Source organism: Arachis stenosperma, chromosome 10 (genome assembly GCF_014773155.1).
Source record: "Arachis stenosperma cultivar V10309 chromosome 10, arast.V10309.gnm1.PFL2, whole genome shotgun sequence".
Taxonomy (NCBI): Eukaryota; Viridiplantae; Streptophyta; class Magnoliopsida; order Fabales; family Fabaceae; genus Arachis; species Arachis stenosperma.
This window is the reverse complement of record NC_080386.1, coordinates 111,568,379-111,591,915: the sequence shown is the minus strand read 5'-3', so window position 1 is coordinate 111,591,915 and position 23,537 is coordinate 111,568,379. Positions and strand designations below refer to the sequence as shown.

Genomic DNA, 23,537 nt, shown 5'->3' with positions numbered 1-23,537 from the left:
ACATGCAAGAATGCTATGAATGTCAAAATGAACACCAAGAACACTTTGAAGATCATGATGAACATCAAGAACATAATTTTGAAAAATTTTTTAATGCAAAGAAAACATGCAAGACACCAAACTTAGAAATCTTTAATGCATGGACTCTAACAAACAAAAAATGCATATGAAAAACAACAAACAACACAAAACAAGAAAACATCAAGATCAAACAAGAGGACTTGTCAAGAACAACTTGAAGATCATGAAGAACACTATGAATGCATGGAATTTTCGAAAAATGCAAGAAAAATTTTTAAAGCATGCAATTGACACCAAACTTAAAAATTGACTCATGACTCAAACAAGAAACACAAAATATTTTTTTATTTTTATGATTTTATGATTTTTTTTGTATTTTTATTAATTTTTTCGAAAAAATAGTTTGGAAAAACGAAAAAGAAAAGAAAAATTTTGAAAAAGATTTTTGAAAAGAAAATTACCTAATCTGAGCAACAAGATGAACCGTCAGTTGTCCATACTCGAACAATCCCCAGCAACGGCGCCAAAAACTTGGTGGACGAAATTGTTATTCATGTGTTATTCCATTTTGCAAAATTCATTGCTTTTCATTCCCTGGTAATGGCGCCAAAAACATGATGCCAATACCATGGTTCACAACTTCGTTCAACTTAACCAGCAAGTGCATTGGGTCATCCAAGTAATACCTTACGTGAGTAAGGGTCGATCCCACGGAGATTGTTGGTATGAAGCAAGCTATGGTCACCTTGTAAATCTCAGTTAGGCAGATTAAATTGGTTTATAGTTTCGAAAATTAATAATAAACAGAAAATAAAAGGGATAGAAATACTTATGTAAATCAATAGTGGGAATTTCAGATAGGCGTATGGAGATGCTGTGCTCCTCTTGAATCTCTACTTTCTTATTGCTTTCATCCAATCCTTCTTACTCCTTTCCATGGCAAGCTGTATGTAGGGCATCACCGTTGTCAATGGCTACATCCCATCCTCTCAGTGAAAATGGTCCTATGCTCTGTCACAGCACGGCTAATCATCTGTCGGTTCTCAATCAGGTTGGAATAGAATCCCTTGATTCTTTTGCGTTTGTCATCACGCCCAGCCTTCAGGAGTTTGAAGCTCGTCACAGTCATTCAATCCCAGAATCCTACTCGGAATACCATAGACAAGGTTTAGACTTTTCGGATCCTCATGAATGCTGCCATCTATCTAGCTTATACCACGAAGATTCTGTTGGGGAATCTAAGAGATATGCGCCCGGCCTAGAGTAGAACGGAAGTGGTTGTCAATCACGCGCGTTCATAAGTGAGAATGATGATGAGTGTCACGGATCATCACATTCATCAAAGTGTTGTGCAACATATATCTTGGAATAAGAATAAAAGAGAATTGAATAGAAAGTAATAGTAATTGTATTGAAACTTTGAGGTACAGCAGAGCTCCACACCCTTAATCTATGGTGTGCAGAAACTCCACCGTTGAAAATACATAAGTGAAAGGTTCAGGCATGGCCGAATGGCCAGCCCCCAAAACGTGATCACAGGATTCAAAATACCATCCCGGATGTCTAATACAATAGAAAAAAGTCCTATTTATAATAAACTAGCTACTAGGGTTTACATGAGTAAGTAATTGATGCATAAATCCACTTCCGGGGCCCACTTGGTGTATGCTTGGGCTGAGCTTGATCTATCCACGAGCTGAGGCTTTTATTGGAGTTGAACTCCAAGTTATGACGTGTTTTGGGCGTTCAACTCCGGATCATGACGTTTTTCTGGCGTTTAACTCCAGACAGCAGCATGTACTTGGCGTTCAATGCCAAGTTACGTCGTCAATTTCCGAATAAAGTATGGACTATTATATATTGCTGGAAAGCTCTGGATGTCTTCTTTCTAACGCCGTTGAGAGCGCGCCATTTGGAGTTCTGTAGCTCCAGAAAATCCATTTCGAGTGCAGGGAGGTCAGATTCCAACAGCATCAGCAGTCCTTTTGTCAGCCTTTTTCAGAGTTTTGCTCAAGTCCCTCAATTTCAGCCAGAAATTACCTGAAATCACAGAAAAATACACAAACTCATAGTAAAGTCCAGAAATGTGAATTTAACATAAAAACTAATGAAAACATCCCTAAAAGTAGCTTGAACTTACTAAAAACTACCTAAAAACAATGCCAAAAAGCGTATAAATTATCCGCTCATCACGAATCCCACAGGGATTGTTTGGTCAAGCAACTTTAATTGGAAGAGTGTGCTAGTTGAGCTAAACAAAATTTGAGTTGAGAGTTGCAGAAAATTAAATGGCAGGAAAATAAAGTGCAGAAAGTAAAGTGCATAATCTTAAATGGGGATTTGGGGAAATGAACATGGAAATAAATGACAGAAAGTAAAGAGAATGGGTAAGATCAGAGATGGGGGATTCATTGAGCTTAGGAGATGTTGCATTCTCCGGATCAAGTTCATTCTCATCTCTTCCTCAATCAATGCATTCATTGATCTCCTTGGCAATCTTAAGTGATTGGATCCCAATTCCTTGGTAATCCAATCTCTCTAAACTTGAACAATTGCCCAATTCCTTGATTTAATTGCTCATGGGAAGAGATGAAGTATGGTCGCTGATTATACCACATGTATTTCCAAATCAAAGTGTTAGGAGGATTACATGTCACTATATCCGCCCAAACCCCAATTTGGTCCAACATGAGAAAGTATTTCTAGTATGATCTCCTCATCCCTTTTCCAAGGATCAGAGGAGATCCAATTATGGAGAGTTTCTTTTCCAAGACAACTAACCAATTGAATTAAGATTGAAAGCTTTCTAGTAAAATCAAGAGAAAAGAAAGAAGAAGAAGAATGAAAACTATAATTGATCCATCAAATTACAACAGAGCTCCCTAACCCAATGAGAGGGGTTTAGTTGTTCATAGCTCTGGAAATGGAAAATGGTAGGAAAGAGTACATGCTTAACAAAACTAGAAAATGCAGAAAGTAAATATACAGAGTGTAGTTCTCCAAAAGCGCCACCCTTCTCTATAGTTCAAAACTACTCCTATATATACTACTCTTCTTGATTTTCTAGTGAGTTCTTTAAGTCTTGGATATGGCCCTTTGATCTTGAGTTGAAGTAGTTACAATCTTCAGTGGGCTCAGCTTTGTTTGCAGAAAAGTGAGTTAGGCATGGGCGTTAGTTAGGACGTTAGTGACGTTAACGTTAAGTGAGGATGTGGGTTCGAGAACATTAGTGACAATCACCTTTTCCACTAACGTTCCAGCCCAAAATGATCAACGTTAACTTCAACGTTAGTGGCACTAACGTGACCACTAACTTTGCCTCTTGGTCCGTCGCAAACGTTATTGGGACTCACCTTTTCCAATAACGTTGCCTTTTGCCCCCTTTCCCTATGTTAGAGTTTATGTTAGTATAACTAATGTGACTCTTAACATGGGCATGCCTAAGCTTCGAGAGCGTTAGTGACACTTACCTTTGTCACTAACGCTCCAAACGCCCCTCCTTCCCACGTTGGAGTTCACGTTAATTAGATTAACGTGGCCACTGACGTGGTAGTGATTGTCATCTCTAACGTTAGTGACAAAGGTGAGTGTCACTAACGTTGGCTTATCATTCTTAGCTCCATGTTATCTCTCACGTTAGTGATCTTAACGTGGGCACTCTTGGGTTGGTCCAACGTTAGTGACAAAGGTGAGTGTCACTAACGTTGGTGATTGGTTCTTCATCCCACGTTAGAGTTCACGTTAATTGGATTAACGTGACTCTTAACGTGGCTTCATTGTGCCTTTGTGGAACGTTAGTGGCAATCACTTTTACCACTAATGTTGGAGCTCCTCTTCCTCCTCTACGTTAGCTACCACGTTAATGTAGTTAACATGGCAACTAACGTGGGCTATGATGGCTTCGAAGGCGTTATTGGCGATCACTTTTTCTATTAATGCTACAAGCTTGTCCCCATTCCACGTTATTGGTCACATTAATTAGATTAATGTGGCTACTAACATGGCTCCTTCTTGCTTCCTTTGTCCTGAAATCAAGCAATTATAGTGCATCAAAGCTCTATTCCAAGTCATGAGATTATGCATCATCAATTATATCATACAATTCCTGCCTAATCCTCATGAAATCATGTAAAGTTCACAATAATTGCTTGAATCAATGTGTAAGTGTATTTCATCCAAAACCAGTAAAGAAAAGGTCAGTGAAACTGGCCAAGTTGCCCTGGCATTAGACCCTACCGAGTCATAGAAGTACTTGGAAAGGGCTACTACAAACTGTTCAAACTCGATGGGGAGAGCTTCCTAGGTCATGGCATGCCTGCAACTTGAGATGTGATGCCAGGGCATCTAGGCCAGTTTCACTGACCTTTTTGTTTACTATTTTAGGGTAGTTTCATGCATTTTCTTAGTGAATAAGGCAAGTTTTGGATGAAAATACACTTACACCTTGATTCAAGCAACTATTGTGAATTTTACATGATTTCATGAGGAATTTGGAAGGATTGAATGACAAATTGATGATGCATAATCTCATGACTTGGGCTAGAGCTTTGATGCACTTTATTTGCTTGATTTCAGGACAAAGGAAGCAAGGAAGAACCACATTAGTAGCCACGTTAATCTAATTAATGTGACCACTAACGTGGAATGGGAATGAGCTTGCAACGTTAATAAGAAAGGTGGTCGCCAATAACGCCTGCAAAGCCATCATAAGCCCACGTTAATTGCCACGTTAACTACATTAATGTGGTAGTTAACGTGGAGATAAAGGGAGCTCCAGTGTTAGTGGTAAACGTGAACACCACTAACGCTCCAAAAGTTGGCAATTGGCCATGTTAAGAGTCACATTAACTTAGTTAACGTGAACTCTAACGTGGAAGGGAAGACAATGCCAACGTTAGTGACACTCGCCTTTGTCACTAACGTTAGATCAAGTTAACATTGCCCATGTTAGTGGTCACTTTAAGACCACTAACGTGAGAGTTAACGTGGAGCAAAGATTGATGAGCCAACATTAGTGACAATCACCTTTGTCACTAACGTTGGAGATGGCATTCACTACCACGTTAGTGGCCACGTTAACCTAGTTAACGTGAACTCTAACGTGGGGAGGAGGGACGTTTGGAGTATTAGTGACACAGGTAAGTGTCACTAACGCTCTCGAAGCTTAGGCTTGCCCACGTTAAGAGCCACGTTAACCTAGTTAACGTGAACTCTAACGTGGGGAAAGGGGGCACAATGCAATGTTATTGGAAAAGGTGATTCCCAATAACGTTTGCGAAGGATCATGAGGCAAAGTTAGTGGTCACGTTAGTGCCACTAACGTTGAAGTTAACGTGGACTATTTTGGGGTTGGAACGTTAGTGAAAAAGGTGATTGCAACTAACGTTCTTGAACCCACATTTTCGCTTAACATTAACATCACTAACGCCCATGCCTAACTCACACTTTTCTGCAAGCTGAGCCAACTAAAGAGTGTAACTGCTTCAACTCAGGATCTAAGGCCCACATCCAAGACTTGAAGAACTCACTAGAAGATCAAGAAGAGTATTATATATAGGAGTAGTTTTGAACTATAGAGAAGCTTGACAGTTTGGAGAACTACCCTCTGTATATTTACTTTTCTGCATTTTACTAGTGAAGCATGTATTCTTTTCTGCCATTTTCCGTTCCCAGAGCTATGAACAACTAAACCCCTTTCATTGGGTTAGGGAGCTCTATTGTAATTTGATGGATCAATTATAGTTTTCATTCTTCTTCCTCCTTCTTCTCTTTTGATTTGCTAGAAAGCTTTCGATCTTAATTCAATTGGTTAGTTGTCTTGGAAAAGAAACTCTCCATAATTGGATCTCCTCTGAGCCTTGGAAAAGGGATGAGGAGATCATGCTAGAAATGCTTTCTCATGTTGGATCAAATTGGGGTCTGGGCGGATATAGTGACATGTAATCCTCCCAATACTTTGATTTGGAAATACATGTGGTATAATCAGTGACCATACTTCATCTCTTCCCATGAGCAATTAAATCAAGGAATTGGGTAATTGTTCAAGCTTAGAGAGATTGGATTGCCAAGGAATTGGGATCAAATCACCTAAGATTGCCAAGGAGATCAATAGATGCATTGATTGAGGAAGAGATGAAAATGAACTTGATTTGGAGAATGCAACATCTCCTGAGCCCAATGAATTCCCCATTTCTGATCTTACCCATTCTCTTTACTTTCTGTCATTTATTTCCATGTTCATCTCCCTAATTCCCCATTTAATATTCTACACTTTATTTTCTGCTATTTACTTTCCCGCCATTTAATTTTTTTGCAATTCTCAAACTACACTCTGTTTAGCTGAACTAGCATACTCTTCCAACTAAAGTTGCTTGACCAATCAATCCCTGTGGGATTCGACCTCACTCTATTGTGAGTTTTTACTTGACGACAATTCGGTATACTTGCCGAAGGGAAATTTGTTGAGAGACAAGTTTTCGTGCATCAAGTTTATGGTGCCGTTGCCGGGGATTGATTTTGTATCAACAATGATTAAGTTGGAAGTTCACTAGATTGAGCATTTTTCTTTTATTTGTTTATTTTCTCTAGTCATTTACCTTCAGTTTCTTTAAGTTTCTTCCTCATCCCCTCACCCCTCGTTGTTCTTTTCTTTTTTTCTCTTTTTTGATTGCTATTTACAATTCTGCTCACTAACCCACTAACTATTTGATAATTTGCACCACTCACACTAACAATCACTCTAACAAGAATAATCTCCTCATTTTATTTCTTGCTGTGTGCTCTGTTAGTTGTGTGACAGGGAGAAGAAGCGGAGCTTCAACTTCCTTCGATTCAGAACCTGAGAGGAACCTCTGTAGATTACTGAGGGAAGCAAGAGGGAAAGGAGTTGTTGGTGCTGAGGAAGAGGAGGAGTACTTTGAAACAAACATGAAGGAGAATTTGGAAAACAACCATGAAGAAGAAGTTCACAACCATGCCAGAGAAGGCCATGTAAATCATGATGGGCAAGAGAGGAGAGTTCTAGGCTCTTACATCAATCCAAATCCAGGAAATTATGGAAGTAGCATCCAAAAACCCACCATACATGCCAACAACTTTGAATTAAAACCCCAGCTCATCACCCTTGTTTAGAACAACTACTCATTCGGAGGAAGTGCCCAAGAAGACCCCAATCAACATCTAACCACCTTCCTGAGAATATGTGACACTGTGAAGTCTAATGGAGTCCATCCGGATGTCTATAGACTACTTTTGTTCCCTTTCTCACTCAGGGACAAGGCATCTAAGTGGCTGGAGTCCTTCCCGAAAGAGAGCTTAACAAATTGGGAAGATGTGGTGAATAAATTTTTGGCAAGATTCTACCCTCCTCAAAGAATTAACAGGCTGAGAGCTGAGGTGCAAACTTTCAGGCAACAAGATGGTGAAACTCTCTATGAGGCATGGGAGAGGTTCAAGGACTTAACAAGAAGATGCCCACCGAACATGTTCAATGAATGGGTTCAACTTCACATTTTCTATGAAGGTCTTTCTTATGAGTCAAAGAAGGCTGTAGACCATTCATCAGAGGGGCTCTCTAAACAAGAAGAAAACCATTGAAGAAGCCATAGATGTCATTGAGACGGTAGCTGAGAATGACTACTTCTATGCTTCTGAAAGAAGCAACACTCGAGGAGTAATGGAGCTGAATCACATGGATGCATTACAGGCTCAAAATAAGATGATTGATGAGCGGATAATTTATACGCTTTTTGGCATTGTTTTTAGGTAGTTTTTAGTAAGTTCAAGCTACTTTTAGGGATGTTTTCATTAGTTTTTATGTTAAATTCACATTTCTGGACTTTACTATGAGTTTGTGTGTTTTTCTGTGATTTCAGGTAATTTCTGGCTGAAATTGAAGGACTTGAGCAAAACTCTGAAAAGGCTGACAAAAGGACTGCTGATGCTGTTGGAATCTGACCTCCCTACACTCGAAAGGGATTTTCTAGAGCTACAGAAATCCAAATGGCGCGCTCTCAACGGCGTTGGAAAGTAGACATCCAGAGCTTTCCAGCAATATATAATAGTCCATACTTTATTCGGGAATTGATGACGTAACATGGCGTTGAACGCCAAGTACATGCTGCTGTCTGGAGTTAAAGGCCAGAAAAACGTCATGATCCGGAGTTGAACGCCCAAAACACGTCATAACTCGGAGTTCAACTCCAAGAGAAGCCTCAGCTCGTGGATTGATCAAGCTCAGCCCAAGCATACACCAAGTGGGCCCCGGAAGTGGATTTATGCATCAATTACTTACTCATGTAAACCCTAGGAGCTAGTTTATTATAAATAGAACTTTTTACTATCATATTATCATCCTGGATTGTATTTGGAATCCTGTGATCACGTTTTGGGGGCTGGCCATTCGGCCATGCCTGAACCTTTCACTTATGTATTTTCAACAGTGGAGTTTCTACACACCATAGATTAAGGGTGTGGAGCTCTGCTGTACCTCAAGTTTCAATACAATTACTATTACTTTTTATTCAATTCTCTTTTATTCTTATTCCAAGATATACGTTGCACTTCAACTTGATGAATGTGATGATCCGTGACACTCATCATCATTCTCACCTATGAACGCGCGTGATTTTACAACCACTTCCGTTCTACTTTAGGCCGGGCGCATATCTCTTAGATTCCCCAACAGAATCTTCGTGGTATAAGCTAGATAGATGGCGGCATTCATGAGGATCCGGAAAGTCTAAACCTTGTCTATGGTATTCCGAGTAGGATTCTGGGATTGAATGACTGTGACGAGCTTCAAACTCCTGAAGGCTGGGCGTGATGACAAGCGCAAAAGAATCAAGGGATTCTATTCCAACCTGATTGAGAACCGACAGATGATTAGCCGTGCTGTGACAGAGCATAGGAACGTTTTCACTGAGAGGATGGGATGTAGCCATTGACAACGGTGATGTCCTACATACAGCTTGCCATGGAAAGGAGTAAGAAGGATTGGATGAATGCAATAAGAAAGTAAAGATCCAAGAGGAGTACAGCATCTCCATATGCCTATCTGAAATTCCCACTATTGATTTACATAAGTATTTCTATCCTTTTTTATTTTATTTATCTTTATTTATCCAATCTAATCACATTTGACTTTATGAGTCCACTTAACTTGGATTTACAAAATGACCATAGCTTGCTTCATACCAACAATCTCCGTGGGATCGACCCTTACTCACGTAAGGTATTACTTGGACGACCCAGTGCACTTGCTGGTTAGTTGAACGGAGTTGTGACTTCAAATAGAGCCAATTATTAAATTTCATACAAATACAAAGAGTATGTGATCACAATTTCGTCCACCAAGTTTTTGGCGCTGTTGCCGGGGATTGTTCGGGTATGGACAACTGACGGTTCATCTTGTTGCTCAGATTAGGTAATTTTCTTTTCAAAAATCTTTTTCAAAATTTTTCTTTTATTTTTCGTTTTTCTAAACTTATTTTCGAAAAAATTAATAAAAATTCAAAAAAATTCATAAAATCATAAAAATAAAAAAATATTTTGTGTTTCTTGTTTGAGTCTTGAGTCAATTTTTAAGTTTGGTGTCAGTTGCATGCTTTAAAAATTTTTCTTGCATTTTTTCGAAAATCCCATGCATTCATAGTGTTCTTTATGATCTTCAAGTTGTTCTTGATAAGTCCTCTTGTTTGATCTTGATGTTTTCTTGTTTTGTGTTGTTTGTTGTTTTTCATATGCATTTTTCGTTTGTTAGAGTCCATGCATTAAAGATTTCTAAGTTTGGTGTCTTGCATGTTTTCTTTGCATCAAAAATTTTTTTCAAAATTGTGTTCTTGATGTTCATCATGATCTTCAAAGTGTTCTTGGTGTTCATCTTGACATTCATAGTGTTCTCGCATGCATCTTGTATTTTGATCCAAAATTTTCATGTTTTGGGTCATTTTTGTGTTTTTCTCTCTCATCATTAAAAATTCAAAAAAAAAATATCTTTTCCTTATTTTTCTCCAAATTTTCGAAAATTTGAGTTGACCAAGTCAAAAATTTTTAAAATTAGTTGTTTCTTATGAGTTAAGTCAAATTTTCAATTTTAAAAATCTTATCTTTTCAAAATCTTTTTCAAAAATCACATCTTTTTCATTTTTTTTATAATTTTCGAAATTTTTTTTTTAAATATTTTTCAAAATCTTTTTCTTATCTTTTACATCATATTTTCAAAAATATAATCAATAATTAATGTTTTGATTCAAAAATTTGAAGTTTGTTACTTTCTTGCTAAGAAAGGTTCAATCTTTAAGTTCTAGAATCTTATCTTGTAGTTTCTTGTTAGTGAAGTAAATAATTTCAAATTTTTAAATTAAATCTTTTTTTTATCTCTTATCTTATCTTTTTCAAAAAAATAAAAAATTTTTTTATCTTTTTATCTTATTTTTTTTATTTCAAAATATCTTATCTAAACTTCTTATCTTCTTATCTTTTCAAATTTGATTTCAAATCTTTTTCAATCAACTAACTAACTTGTTGTTTGTTTCTTATCTTTTTCAAAACCACCTAACTACTTTTCCCTCTCTAATTTTTGAAAATATCTCACCTCTTTTTCAAAAATTCTTTTTGTTTTAAATTTTAATTTTAATCTTATCTTATCTTTAATTTTCAAAAATTACTAACCCCTTTTTCAAAATTATTTTCGAAAATTCTCCCTCTCTTTTCTTATTTTATTTAATTAATTATTTACTAACACTTCTCTTCACTTCTCTTCATCGAAAAATCCGAACCATTCTCCTTTCCTTATCCCCTTTCTTTTTCTACTAACATAAAGGAATCTCTATACTGTAACATAGAAGATTCCTCTTCCTTTTCTTTTTCTCTTCTCTTTCATATGAGCAGGAATAAAGAAAAAGAAACCCTTGTTGAAGCAAGGAAGAGACATAGAGGAGCTCAAAGAGCACCATTGGTTCTTCAAGAAGGCGCCACCCTTACTAAGGTGGACTCATTCCTTGGTCTTATTTTCTCTGCTTTTTCGGTTTTTATGCTTCATGTCTGATGAGCGGATAATTTGTACACTTTTTGGCATTGTTTTTAGTATGTTTTTAGTATCTTTTAGTTAGTTTTTAGTATATTTTTATTAGTTTTTAATTAAAATTCACTTTTCTGGACTTTACTATGAGTTTGTGTGTTTTTCTGTGATTTCAGGTATTTTCTGACTGAAATTGAAGGTTCTGAGCAAAAATCTGATCCAGAGACTGAAAAGGACTGCAGATGTTGTTGGATTCTGACCTCCCTGCACTCGAAGCGGATTTTCTGGAGCTACAGAAGCCCAATTGGCGCGCTCTCAACGGCGTTGGAAAGTAGACATCCAGGGCTTTCCAGCAATATATAATAGTCCATACTTTGCCCAAGATTTGATGGCCCAAACCTGCGTAGCAAACCGGCCTCAGAAATTCCAGCGTTAAACGCCGGAACTGGCATAAAACTTGGAGTTAAACGCCCAAACTGGCATGAGAACTGGCGTTTAACTCCAGAAAACGTCTCTACACATAAAAGCTTCAATGCTCAGCCCAAGCACACACCAAGTGGGCCCGGAAGTGGATTTTTCTGTCATTTACTCATTTCTGTAAACCTTAGGATACTAGTTTACTACTTATAGGACCTTTTGACTTTGTAATCAGGACGGAATGCGACCTTATGACATTGTACACCTTTTCTTCCACAGCATGAGTCTCTAAACCCCATGGTTGGGGGTGAGGAGCTCTGCTGTGTCTTGATGGATTAATGCAATTACTACTGTTTCTCATTCAATCATGCTTGCTTCCATTCTAAGATAATACTTGTTCTTAATCCGGATGAATGTGATGATCAGTGACAATCATCATCATTCTCAACTATGAACATGTGCCTGACAACCACCTCTGTTCTACCTTAGATTAAGTAGTTATCTCTTGGATTCTTTTATCGGAATCTTCGTGGTATAAGCTAGACTGATGGCGGCATTCAAGAGAATCCGGAAGGTCTAAACCTTGTCTGTGGTATTCTGAGTAGGATTCAATGACTGAATGACTGTGACGTGCTTCAATCTCCTGAAGGCGGGGCGTTAGTGACAGACGCCAAAAGAATCACTGGATTCTACTCCGGTCTGATTGAGAACCGACATATGGAATGCCGTGCCGTGACAGGGCATTAGGAATCGTTCCAATGAGAGGATGGGAGGTAGCCACTGACAACGGTGAAACCCTACACACAGCTTGCCATGGAAGGAGACTTGCGTGTTTGATGAAGAAGACAGTAGGAAAGCAGAGATTCAGAAGATGGAGCATCTCCAAACCTCAACCTATTCTCCATTACTGCAAAACAAGTAACCATTTCATGTTCTTTTGCTTTTCACAATCAATCCTGATAATTTCTGATATCCTGACTAAGATTTACAAGATAACCATAGCTTGATTCAAGCCGACAATCTTCGTGGGATCGACCCTTGCTCACGCAAGGTATTACTTGGACGACCCAGTGCACTTGCTGGTTAGTTGTGCGGGATTGCAAAAGTGTTATTGCAATTTCGTGCATCAAGTTTTTGGCGCCGTTGCCGGGGATTGTTCGAGTTTGGACAACTGACGGCTTATCTTGTTGCTTAGATTAGGACTGTTTTGTTTTTGTTGGTTTAGAGTCTTTTAGTTGAGTCTAGTTTCATATTCTAAGTTTGGTGTCAATTGCATGCTTTTATTTTTCTTTTAAAATTTTCGTTTTTGCATGTTCTTAGTCCCTTTTTGATTCATAAAAATTCTAAGTTTGGTGTCCTCTTTGTGTTTTTCCTTTAAAATTTTCGAAAACTGTGTGTTTGATTTTCTAAAATTTTAAGTTTGGTGTCTTTTTGTGTTTTTCTCTTTCCTCTTTTTAAGAATCAAATCTTTTTCATAAAAATTTTTCAATCATATCTTTTTAATTGCTGTTTTCAAAATCTTTTTTTTACTAATTGATTCAGTTCTCAATTTGCTTTGATCTTATTTTAATTTTAATTTTCGAATTTTATTTTATTTTCCTTTTATTTTATTCTATTGTATTTTGTTTTTTTTCGGTTATTTCAAAAAAAAAATAATAAAAATAAACAAAATTTATCTCTTTGCAATCATTCTCATTTCCCTTTTGTCCATTATGGACTTAAGTGGAATTAATCAGTCCAAGAGGACTCTGGGGTCTTATGCTAACCCCATTACAGCTGCATATGGGAGTAGCATCTGTATACCTCCCATCAAAGCAAGCAGCTTTGAGCTAAACCCTCAACTCATTATCATAGTGCAGCAAAATTGCCAGTATTCTGGTCTTCCACAGGAAGAACCTACTGAGTTTCTGGCACAGTTCTTACAGATTGCTGACACAGTACATGATAAAGAGGTAGATCAGGATGTCTACAGACTATTACTGTTTCCATTTGCTGTAAAAGATCAAGCTAAAAGGTGGTTAAATAATCAACCTACAGCAAGCATAAAGACATGGAAACAGTTATCAGACAAATTCCTGAATCATTTTTACCCTCCAAAAAGGATGACACAGCTAAGGCTGGACATCCAAGGCTTTAAACAAGAGGACAATGAATCCCTTTATAATGCCTGGGAGAGGTATAGAGGTATGCTAAGAAAATGTCCCTCTGAAATGTTTTCAGAGTGGGTACAGTTAGACATTTTCTACTATGGGCTTACAGAAAAAGCTCAGATGTCTTTAGACCACTCAGCTGGTGGATCTATACACATGAGAAAGACAATTGAAGAAGCTCAAGAGCTTATAGACACTGTTGCTAGAAACCAATACCTATATTCTAGCAATGAGTTCGTTCCAGAGAAGGAAGTCATGGCATTAGTCACTGACCCTAATCCTCAAGAGCAGATGAATGAGCTTAATCAACAATTGCTCCTGATGACTGAACAGTTAGCAGAATTTAAAGAGATGCTCCATGAAACTAAAGTTGCTAATAAAAGCATAGAACTACAGTTGAATCAAGCAAAACAGCAAATATCTAAACAGATAACAGAGGAGTGTCAAGCAGTTCAATTGAGGAGTGGGAAGACCTTGAATAACACTGCTCAAAAGAGCAAAAAGTCAAACAAGGAACAATTGACAGAGGACAACCAAACCACTGTTCAAAATCCCTCTGAGGACAGTAAGAGCCCAGAGAGGAATATTGGCGTTCAAACGCCAGAGAGGGAAGGAAAGCTGGCGTTAAACGCCCATTCCTTGCCCAGTTCTGGCGTTCAAACGCCAGAAAAGGGGGAAAAGTTGGCGTTAAACGCCCATTTTCCACCCATTCCTGGCGTCCAAACGCCAAGGGAAAATCAGACACCTGAGAGTGCTGACAGTAATCCCTCTAACAAGGCTTCTTCAACCACTTCTGTAAGGAATAAACCTGCAGCATCTAAGGTTGAAGAATATCAAGCCAAGATGCCTTATCCTCAGAAACTCCGCAAAGCGGAACAGGATAAGCAATTTGCCCGCTTTGCAGACTATTTAAGGACTCTTGAAATAAAGATTTCTTTTGCAGAGGCACTTGAGCAAATACCTTCTTATGCTAAGTTCATGAAAGAGATCTTAAGTCATAAGAAGGACTGGAGAGAAACTGAAAAGTGTTTCTCACTGAAGAATGCAGTGCAGTCATTCTAAAAAGCTTACCAGAAAAGCTTCAAGATCCTGGAAGCTTTCTGATACCATGCACATTGGAAGGCACTTACACCAAGATAGCCTTATGTGATCTTGGAGCAAGTATCAATTTAATACCTGCATCCACTATCAGAAAGCTTGGGTTGATTGGAGAAGTCAAACCAACCAGGATATGCCTCCAACTTGCTGATGGCTCCATTAAACACCCATCAGGCATAATAGAGGACATGATTGTCAAGGTTGGGCCATTTGCCTTTCCAACTGACTTTGTGGTGCTGGAAATGGAGGAGCACAAAAGTGCAACTCTCATTCTAGGAAGACCTTTCCTAGCAACTGGACGAACTCTCATTGATGTACAAAAGGGGGAAGTAACCTTGAGAGTCAATGAGGATGAGTTCAAGTTGAATGCTGTAAAAGCTATGCAGCATCCAGACACACCAGAGGACTGCATGGACGCTGACATTATTGACTCTCTGGTAGAAGAGATCAATATGGCTGAAAGCCTAGAATCAGAGCTTGAGGACATCTTCAAGGATACTCAAACTGATCAGGAAGAGCCAGAGGAGGCAAAGGAATTTTCGAAAATTCCTCAGAAGGAGGATAAACCTCCTAAGCCTGAACTCAAACCACTACCACATCCTGAAATATGCATTTCTGGAGAGGGTACACTTTTTCAGTGATTATAAGCTCTGCTTTAAATCCACAGGAAGAGGAAGCACTGATTAAAGTGCTGAGGACACACAAGACAGCTCTTGGGTGGTCCATAAGTGATCTTAAGGGCATTAGCCCAGCTAGATGCATGCACAAGATCCTATTGGAGGATAATGCCAAACCAGTGGTCCAACCACAGAGGAGGCTAAATCCTGCCATGAAGGAGGTGGTGCAGAAAGAGGTCACTAAATTACTAGAGGCTGGGATTATTTATCCTATTTCTGATAGCCCCTGGGTGAGCCCTGTCCAAGTTGTTCCCAAAAAGGGAGGCATGACAGTGGTTCATAATGAAAAAAATGAACTGGTTCCTACAAGAACAGTCACAGGGTGGCGCATGTGTATTGACTACAGAAGACTCAATACAGCCACCAGAAAGGATCATTTTCCTTTACCATTCATAGACCAAATGCTAGAAAGACTAGCTGGTCATGACTACTACTGCTTTTTGGATGGCTATTCAGGCTACAACCAAATTGCAGTAGATCCTCAGGACCAAGAGAAAACAGCATTTACTTGCCCTTCTGGCGTGTTTGCCTATAGGAGGATGCCTTTTGGTCTGTGCAATGCACCTGCAACCTTTCAAGGTGCATGCTCTCTATCTTCTCAGATATGGTAGAGAAATTTCTGGAAGTCTTCATGGATGACTTTTCAGTATATGGAGACTCATTCAGCTCCTGTCTTAACCACTATCACTTGTCCTGAAAAGATGCCAAGAGACTAACCTAGTTTTAAACTGGGAGAAATGTCACTTTATGGTGACTGAAGGAATTGTCCTTGGGCACAAAATTTCAAGCAGGGGAATAGAGGTGGATAAGGCAAAGGTAGAGGTAATTGAAAAATTACCACCACCTGCCAATGTTAAGGCAATCAGAAGCTTTCTTGGGCATGCAGGATTCTACAGAAGGTTTATTAAGGATTTTTCGAAAATTGCTAAACCTCTGAGTAACCTGCTAGCTGCTGACACGCCATTTGTGTTTGACACACAGTGTTTGCAGGCATTTGAGACCCTGAAAGCTAAACTGGTCACAGCACCAGTCATCTCTGCACCAGATTGGGCATTACCATTTGAATTAATGTGTGATGCCAGTGATCATGCCATTGGTGCAGTGTTGGGACAGAGGCATAACAAACTTCTGCATGTCATTTATTATGCTAGCCGTGTTCTAAATGATGCACAGAAGAATTACACAACCACAGAAAAAGAGTTACTTGCAGTGGTCTATGCCATTGACAAGTTTAGATCCTACTAGTAGGATCAAAGGTGATTGTGTACACTGACCATGCTGCTCTTAAATACTTACTCACAAAGCAGGATTCAAAACCCAGGCTTATAAGATGGGTGTTGCTTCTGCAAGAGTTTGATATAGAAATAAGAGACAGAAAAGGGACAGAGAACCAAGTGGCTGATCATCTGTCCCGGATAGAACCAGTAGCTGGGGCGTCCCTCCCTTCTACTGAGATCTCTGAGACTTTCCCAGATGAGCAACTCTTTGCCATTCAGGAAGCTCCATGGTTTGCAGATATTGCAAATTATAAAGCTGTGAGGTTCATACCCAAAGAGTACAGTTACATGCAGAGAAAGAAATTAATTTCAGATGCCAAGTACTACCTTTGGGATGAACCATATCTCTTTAAGAGATGTGCTGACGGAGTGATCCGCAGGTGTGTACCCAGAGAAGAAGCACAGAGGATCCTATGGCACTGCCATGGATCACAGTATGGAGGACATTTTGGAAGTGAGCGAACAGCCACTAAAGTCCTCCAATGTGGCTTCTACTGGCCTACTCTCTATAAAGATTCCCGAGAGTTTGTGCGTAACTGTGACAGTTGCCAAAGAGCTGGTAACCTGCCTCATGGATATGCCATGCCTCAACAAGGGATATTAGAGATAGAGCTGTTTGATGTATGGGGAATTGACTTCATGGGGCCATTCCCACCATCATACTCAAACACTTACATTCTGGTGGCAGTGGACTATGTATCTAAGTGGGTAGAAGCAATTGCTACACCCACTAATGATACTAAGACCGTACTGAAATTCCTCCAGAAGAACATTTTCAGCAGATTTGGCGTTCCCAGAGTGCTAATCAGTGATGGGGGCACTCATTTCTGCAATAAACAACTATACTCTGCTATGGTCAGATATGGAATTAGCCACAAAGTGGCAACTCCGTATCATCCACAGACAAATGGGCAAGCAGAGGTCTCTAACAGAGAACTAAAAAGAATCCTAGAACGGACTGTAATGGCCCGAAGAAAGGATTGGGCAAAGAGCTTGGATGATGCTCTGTGGGCATACAGAACAGCATTCAAGACTCCTATAGGCACCTCTCCATACCAATTGGTGTATGGGAAGGCCTGCCATTTGCCTGTGGAACTGGAACATAAAGCCTACTGGGCAACCAGATTCCTAAACATGGATGCACAGTTAGCTGGTGAAAAAAGACTGCTACAGCTGAATGAGCTAGAGGAGTTCAGACTCAATGCCTTTGAAAATGCAAAAATTTATAAGGAAAAGGCAAAGAAATGGCATGACAGGAAATTGTCAACCAGAGTCTTTGAGCCAGGACAAAAAGTTCTGCTCTTCAACTCTAGGCTCAAACTGTTTCCAGGAAAACTCAAATCCCGTTGGGGGGGTCCATATGTGATTACAGGAGTGTCACCATATGGATATGTTGAGCTTCAGGATATTGATTCTGATAAGAAGTTCATTGTTAATGGACAGAGAATCAAACATTATCTTGAAGGAAACTTTGAGCAGGAGTGCTCAAAACTGAGACTAGAGTGATTCTCAGTGAAAGTCCAGCTAAAGACAGTAAAGAAGCGCTTACTGGGAGGCAACCCAGTCATTAGTAGGTTGTATGATTTGTTCTTACAGAGGCAAATATCAAAAAATGAAGGAATTCACAGAGTTACAGAAGGATTCAGCTCAAAAAGCAGAGAAAATGAGCTTACTGGCGAAAAAACGCCAGTAAGGTGCATTTTGGGCATTAAACGCCAGAATGGGTACCATTCTGGGCGTTTAACGCCAGTAATGGTACCATTTTGGGCGTTAAACGCCAGAATGGGTACCATTCTGGGCGTTTAACGCCAGGTGTGCAGCATCACTGGGCGTTCAGAAAAACGCCCAGTGAGGAAGGTTTTCTGGCGTTTAACGCCAGCCAGGGTACCTGGCTGGGCGTTAAACGCCCAAAAAGGGTGCCAAGTGGGCGTTAAACGCCAGAATGGGTGCCATTCTGGGCGTTTAACGCCAGAAAGGTGGGGGGACCACATTTTTGTTTTCAACTCAAATTTTTTCAAACTTTCCTCTTTTTACCAATAATCTTCTACATAAATGCACTTCAATCTTTCATCATTCACTTTCAAATCTTCACAAATCAAAACCATTCTTCAAATCTATTTCAAAATAATCTCAAATCTTCTTCAAAAACTCACCCTTTTCTCAAATTTTTTCAAAATCTTTTCAAATTTCCTTTCAAATATCTCTTTTGTTTTCGAAATTCTCCTCCCCCCACTCTATCAATGAACGTTCCTCACCCCTCCTTCCTCACACCATTCGAATTTCCTCTCTCTCTCTCTCTCTCTTCTCTTCTTTCTTTTCTTTTTGCTTGAGGACAAGCAAAACCTCTAAGTTTGGTGTGCTTTTCCGTGATCACTAAGCTAAGATCTATCAAGATCATGGCTCCCAAGGGAAAACAAACCAACTCAAGAGGAAAGAAAGAGACTAATCCAAAGAATCTTTGGAATGAAGAGAAGTTCTTAACCAAAGAACATGAAGACCATTATCACAAAATAATGGGTCTGAGGTCAGTGATCCCGGAAGTTAAATTTGATCTGAAAGAAGATGAATATCCGGAGATCCAAGAGCAAATTCGAAACAGAGGTTGGGAAGTTCTGACCAATCCTGAGACAAAGGTTGGGAGGAACATGGTTCAGGAATTCTACTCAAATCTGTGGCTAACAGATAAGCAAAGAATGACTGGAACCGCTTACCATACCCACAGAACCATGGTCAGAGGGAAAGTTATGTACTTCCATCTGGACAAAATAAGAGAAATCTTCAAACTACCTCAACTACAAGATGATCCTGATTCCTTCAATAGGAGGATGGTGAGAGTAGATAAAGGTTTGGATCAAGTTCTAGAGGACATCTGCCTCCCTGGGACTAAGTGGATAACCAATTCAAAGGGTGTCCCAAACCAACTCAAGAGGGGAGACCTCAAGCCAATTGCAAGAGGTTGGCTAGACTTTATTGGGCGTTCCATATTGCCCACTAGCAACCGTTCTGAGGTCACCATCAAGAGAGCAGTGATGATTCACTGCATTATGCTTGGAAAAGAAGTGGAGGTTCATCAGGTGATTGCTTGTGAGATCTACACCATTGCAAATAAGAATTCCACTGAGGCCAAACTGGCTTACCCAAGCTTGATTTCCTTGCTCTGTAAAGAGGCTGGGGTGAAGATGGGAGTAGATGAGTTCATACCCATTGAACACCCAATCACCAAGAAGTCAATGGAAGGACAAGTGCAAGACAACTCCATCAAGAGGAGGGCGCAGGAATTCCTCCCTGAATTCCCAAGAATTGACTACTGGTCCAGCCTAGAAGCATCTATTAACAAGCTGCAAGAGACTATGGAGCAACTGAAGGAAGAACAGCAGAATCAGAATTGCATGCTCTGCAAATTGCTGAAGGAACAAGAGAAGCAGGGGCGTGAACTCCAAGAGTTGAAACGCCAAAAGCTCTCCTCTCAAGCTGAGGGAGCATCCACTTCTCAAAATCAAGGTTGTTGAGTCCTAACTCTGTGAAAACCTCTATCATTAGGAGCCTCTGTTTTTCGTTTTTTTTTATTTTCCTTTATTTTGTTTTTATTTTTCGTTTTTCTAGTCTCATTCTATATCTATTTTTGAGTCTTGTTTTTAATTCATAATTAATAAAATTAAAGTTATGCCTTAAAGTTATGAATGTCCTATGAATCCATCACCTCTCTTAAAAGAAGAATGCTTTAATCACAAAAGAACAAGAAGTACAGGGTTTCAAAATTTATCTCTGAAACTAGTTGAATTAGTTTGATGTGGTGACAATACTTTTTGTTTTCTGAATGAATGCTTGAATAGTGCATATGTCTCTTGAATTTGTTGTTTTTAAGAATGTTAAATTTGTTGGCTCTTGAAAGAATGAGGAGAAAGAGAACTGTTATTGAGGATCTGAAAAATCATCAAATTGATTCTTGAAGCAAGAAAAAGCAGTGAATACAAAAAAAAATTTCGAAAAAAAAAAGAGAAAAGAAAAAGAAAAAGAAAAGAAATAGAGTTGTGATCCAAGGCAACAAGAGTGTGCTTAAGAACCCTGGACACCTCTAATTGGGGACTTTAGCAAAGCTGAGTCACAATCTGAAAAGGTTCACCCAATTATGTGTCTGTGGCATGTGTGTATCCGGTGGTAATACTGGAAGACAGAGTGCTTTGGGCCACAGCCAAGACTCATATATTAGCTATGTTCAAGAATCATTATACTTAACTAGGAGAATCAATAACATTATCTGAGTTCTGAGTTCTCATAGACGCCAATCATTCTGAACTTCAAAGGATAGAGTGAGATGCCAAAACTGTTCGGAGGCAAAAAGCTACTAGTCCCGCTCATCTAATTGGAACTATGTTTCTTTGATATTTTGGAATCTATAGTATATTCTCTTCTTTTTATCCTATTTTGATTTTCAGTTGCTTGGGGACAAGCAACAATTTAAGTTTGGTGTTGTGATGAGCGGATAATTTGTACACTTTTTGGCATTGTTTTTGGTATGTTTTTAGTATCTTTTAGTTAGTTTTTAGTATATTTTTATTAGTTTTTAATTAAAATTCACTTTTCTGGACTTTACTATGAGTTTGTGTGTTTTTCTGTGATTTCAGGTATTTTCTGACTGAAATTGAAGGTTCTGAGCAAAAATCTGATCCAGAGACTGAAAAGGACTGCAGATGCTGTTGGATTCTGACCTCCCTGCACTCGAAGCGGATTTTCTGGAGCTACAGAAGCCCAATTGGCGCGCTCTCAACGGCGTTGGAAAGTAGACATCCAGGGCTTTCCAGAAATATATAATAGTCTATACTTTGCCCAAGATTTGATGGCCCAAACCTGCGTAGCAAACCGGCCTCAGAAATTCCAGCGTTAAACGCCGGAACTGGCATAAAACTTGGAGTTAAACGCCCAAACTGGCATGAGAACTGGCGTTTAACTCCAGAAAACGTCTCTACACATAAAAGCTTCAATGCTCAGCCCAAGCACACACCAAGTGGGCCCGGAAGTGGATTTTTCTGTCATTTACTCATTTCTGTAAACCTTAGGATACTAATTTACTACTTATAGGACCTTTTGACTTTGTAATCAGGACGGAATGCGACCTTATGACATTGTACACCTTTTCTTCCACAGCATGAGTCTCTAAACCCCATGGTTGGGGGTGAGGAGCTCTGCTGTGTCTTGATGGATTAATGCAATTACTATTGTTTCTCATTCAATCATGCTTGCTTCCATTCTAAGATAATACTTGTTCTTAATCCGGATGAATGTGATGATCAGTGACAATCATCATCATTCTCAACTATGAACATGTGCTTGACAACCACCTCTGTTCTACCTTAGATTAAGTAGTTATCTCTTGGATTCTTTTATCGGAATCTTCGTGGTATAAGCTAGACTGATGGCGGCATTCAAGAGAATCTGGAAGGTCTAAACCTTGTCTGTGGTATTCTGAGTAGGATTCAATGACTGAATGACTGTGACGTGCTTCAATCTCCTGAAGGCGGGGCGTTAGTGACAGACGCCAAAAGAATCACTGGATTCTACTCCGGTCTGATTGAGAACCGACATATGGAATGCCGTGCCGTGACAGGGCATTAGGAATCGTTCCAATGAGAGGATGGGAGGTAGCCACTGACGACGGTGAAACCCTACACACAGCTTGCCATGGAAGGAGACTTGCGTGTTTGATGAAGAAGACAGTAGGAAAGCAGAGATTCAGAAGATGGAGCATCTCCAAACCTCAACCTATTCTCCATTACTGCAAAACAAGTAACCATTTCATGTTCTTTTGCTTTTCACAATCAATCCTGATAATTTCTGATATCCTGACTAAGATTTACAAGATAACCATAGCTTGATTCAAGCCGACAATCTCCGTGGGATCGACCCTTGCTCACGCAAGGTATTACTTGGACGACCCAGTGCACTTGCTGGTTAGTTGTGCGGGATTGCAAAAGTGTTATTGCAATTTCGTGCACCAAGTTTTTGGCGCCGTTGCCGGGGATTGTTCGAGTTTGGACAACTGACGGCTTATCTTGTTGCTTAGATTAGGACTGTTTTGTTTTTGTTGGTTTAGAGTCTTTTAGTTGAGTCTAGTTTCATATTCTAAGTTTGGTGTCAATTGCATGCTTTTATTTTTCTTTTAAAAATTTTCGTTTTTGCATAGTCTTAGTCCCTTTTTGATTCATAAAAATTCTAAGTTTGGTGTCCTCTTTGTGTTTCTCCTTTAAAATTTTCGAAAAAATTAGTGTTTGATTTTCTAAAATTTTAAGTTTGGTGTCTTTTTGTGTTTTTCTCTTTCCTCTTTTTAAAAAAAAAAATCAGATCTTTTTTTCATAAAAATTTTTTCAATCATATCTTTTTAATTGCTGTTTTCAAAATCTTTTTACTTACTTAATTGATTCAGTTTTCAATTTGCTTTGATCTTATTTTCTTTTCTATTTTCGAAATTTTTTTATTTTTATCTCCTTTTATTTTAATTTTTTTCGGTTATTCAAAAAAAAATATAAAAATAAACAAAATTTATCTCTTTGCAATCATTCTCATTTCCCTTTTGTCCATTATGGACTTAAGTGAAATTAATCAGTCCAAGAGGACTCTGGGGTCTTATGCTAACCCCATTACAGCTGCATATGGGAGTAGCATCTGTATACCTCCCATCAAAGCAAGCAGCTTTGAGCTAAATCCTCAACTCATTATCATAGTGCAGCAAAATTGCCAGTATTCCGGTCTTCCACAGGAAGAACCTACTGAGTTTCTGGCACAGTTTTTACAAATTGCTGACACAGTACATGATAAAGAGGTGGATCAGGATGTCTACAGACTATTACTGTTTCCATTTGCTGTAAAAGATCAAGCTAAA

At 39.0% G+C, this 23,537-nt stretch overlaps 1 protein-coding gene and 1 non-coding gene across 2 annotated transcripts in view; one reads left to right on the top strand and one right to left on the bottom strand.

Moving 5' to 3' along the window:
- Positions 1–23,537, top strand: part of LOC130955264 (uncharacterized) — a gene marked incomplete at both ends in the record, with an annotated part of 143,993 nt that overhangs the window by 21,743 nt on the left and 98,713 nt on the right. The window contains 2 exons of the mRNA XM_057882093.1: positions 16,688–17,059; positions 17,186–17,940. Coding sequence (XP_057738076.1) covers positions 16,688–17,059; positions 17,186–17,940 — 1,127 coding nt within the window. The remainder of the gene's footprint in view (positions 1–16,687; positions 17,060–17,185; positions 17,941–23,537) is intronic.
- On the bottom strand, positions 7,402–7,503 carry LOC130959539 (small nucleolar RNA R71). The gene has a single exon (XR_009078612.1). It is a non-coding gene; the product is annotated as a small nucleolar RNA R71 (small nucleolar RNA).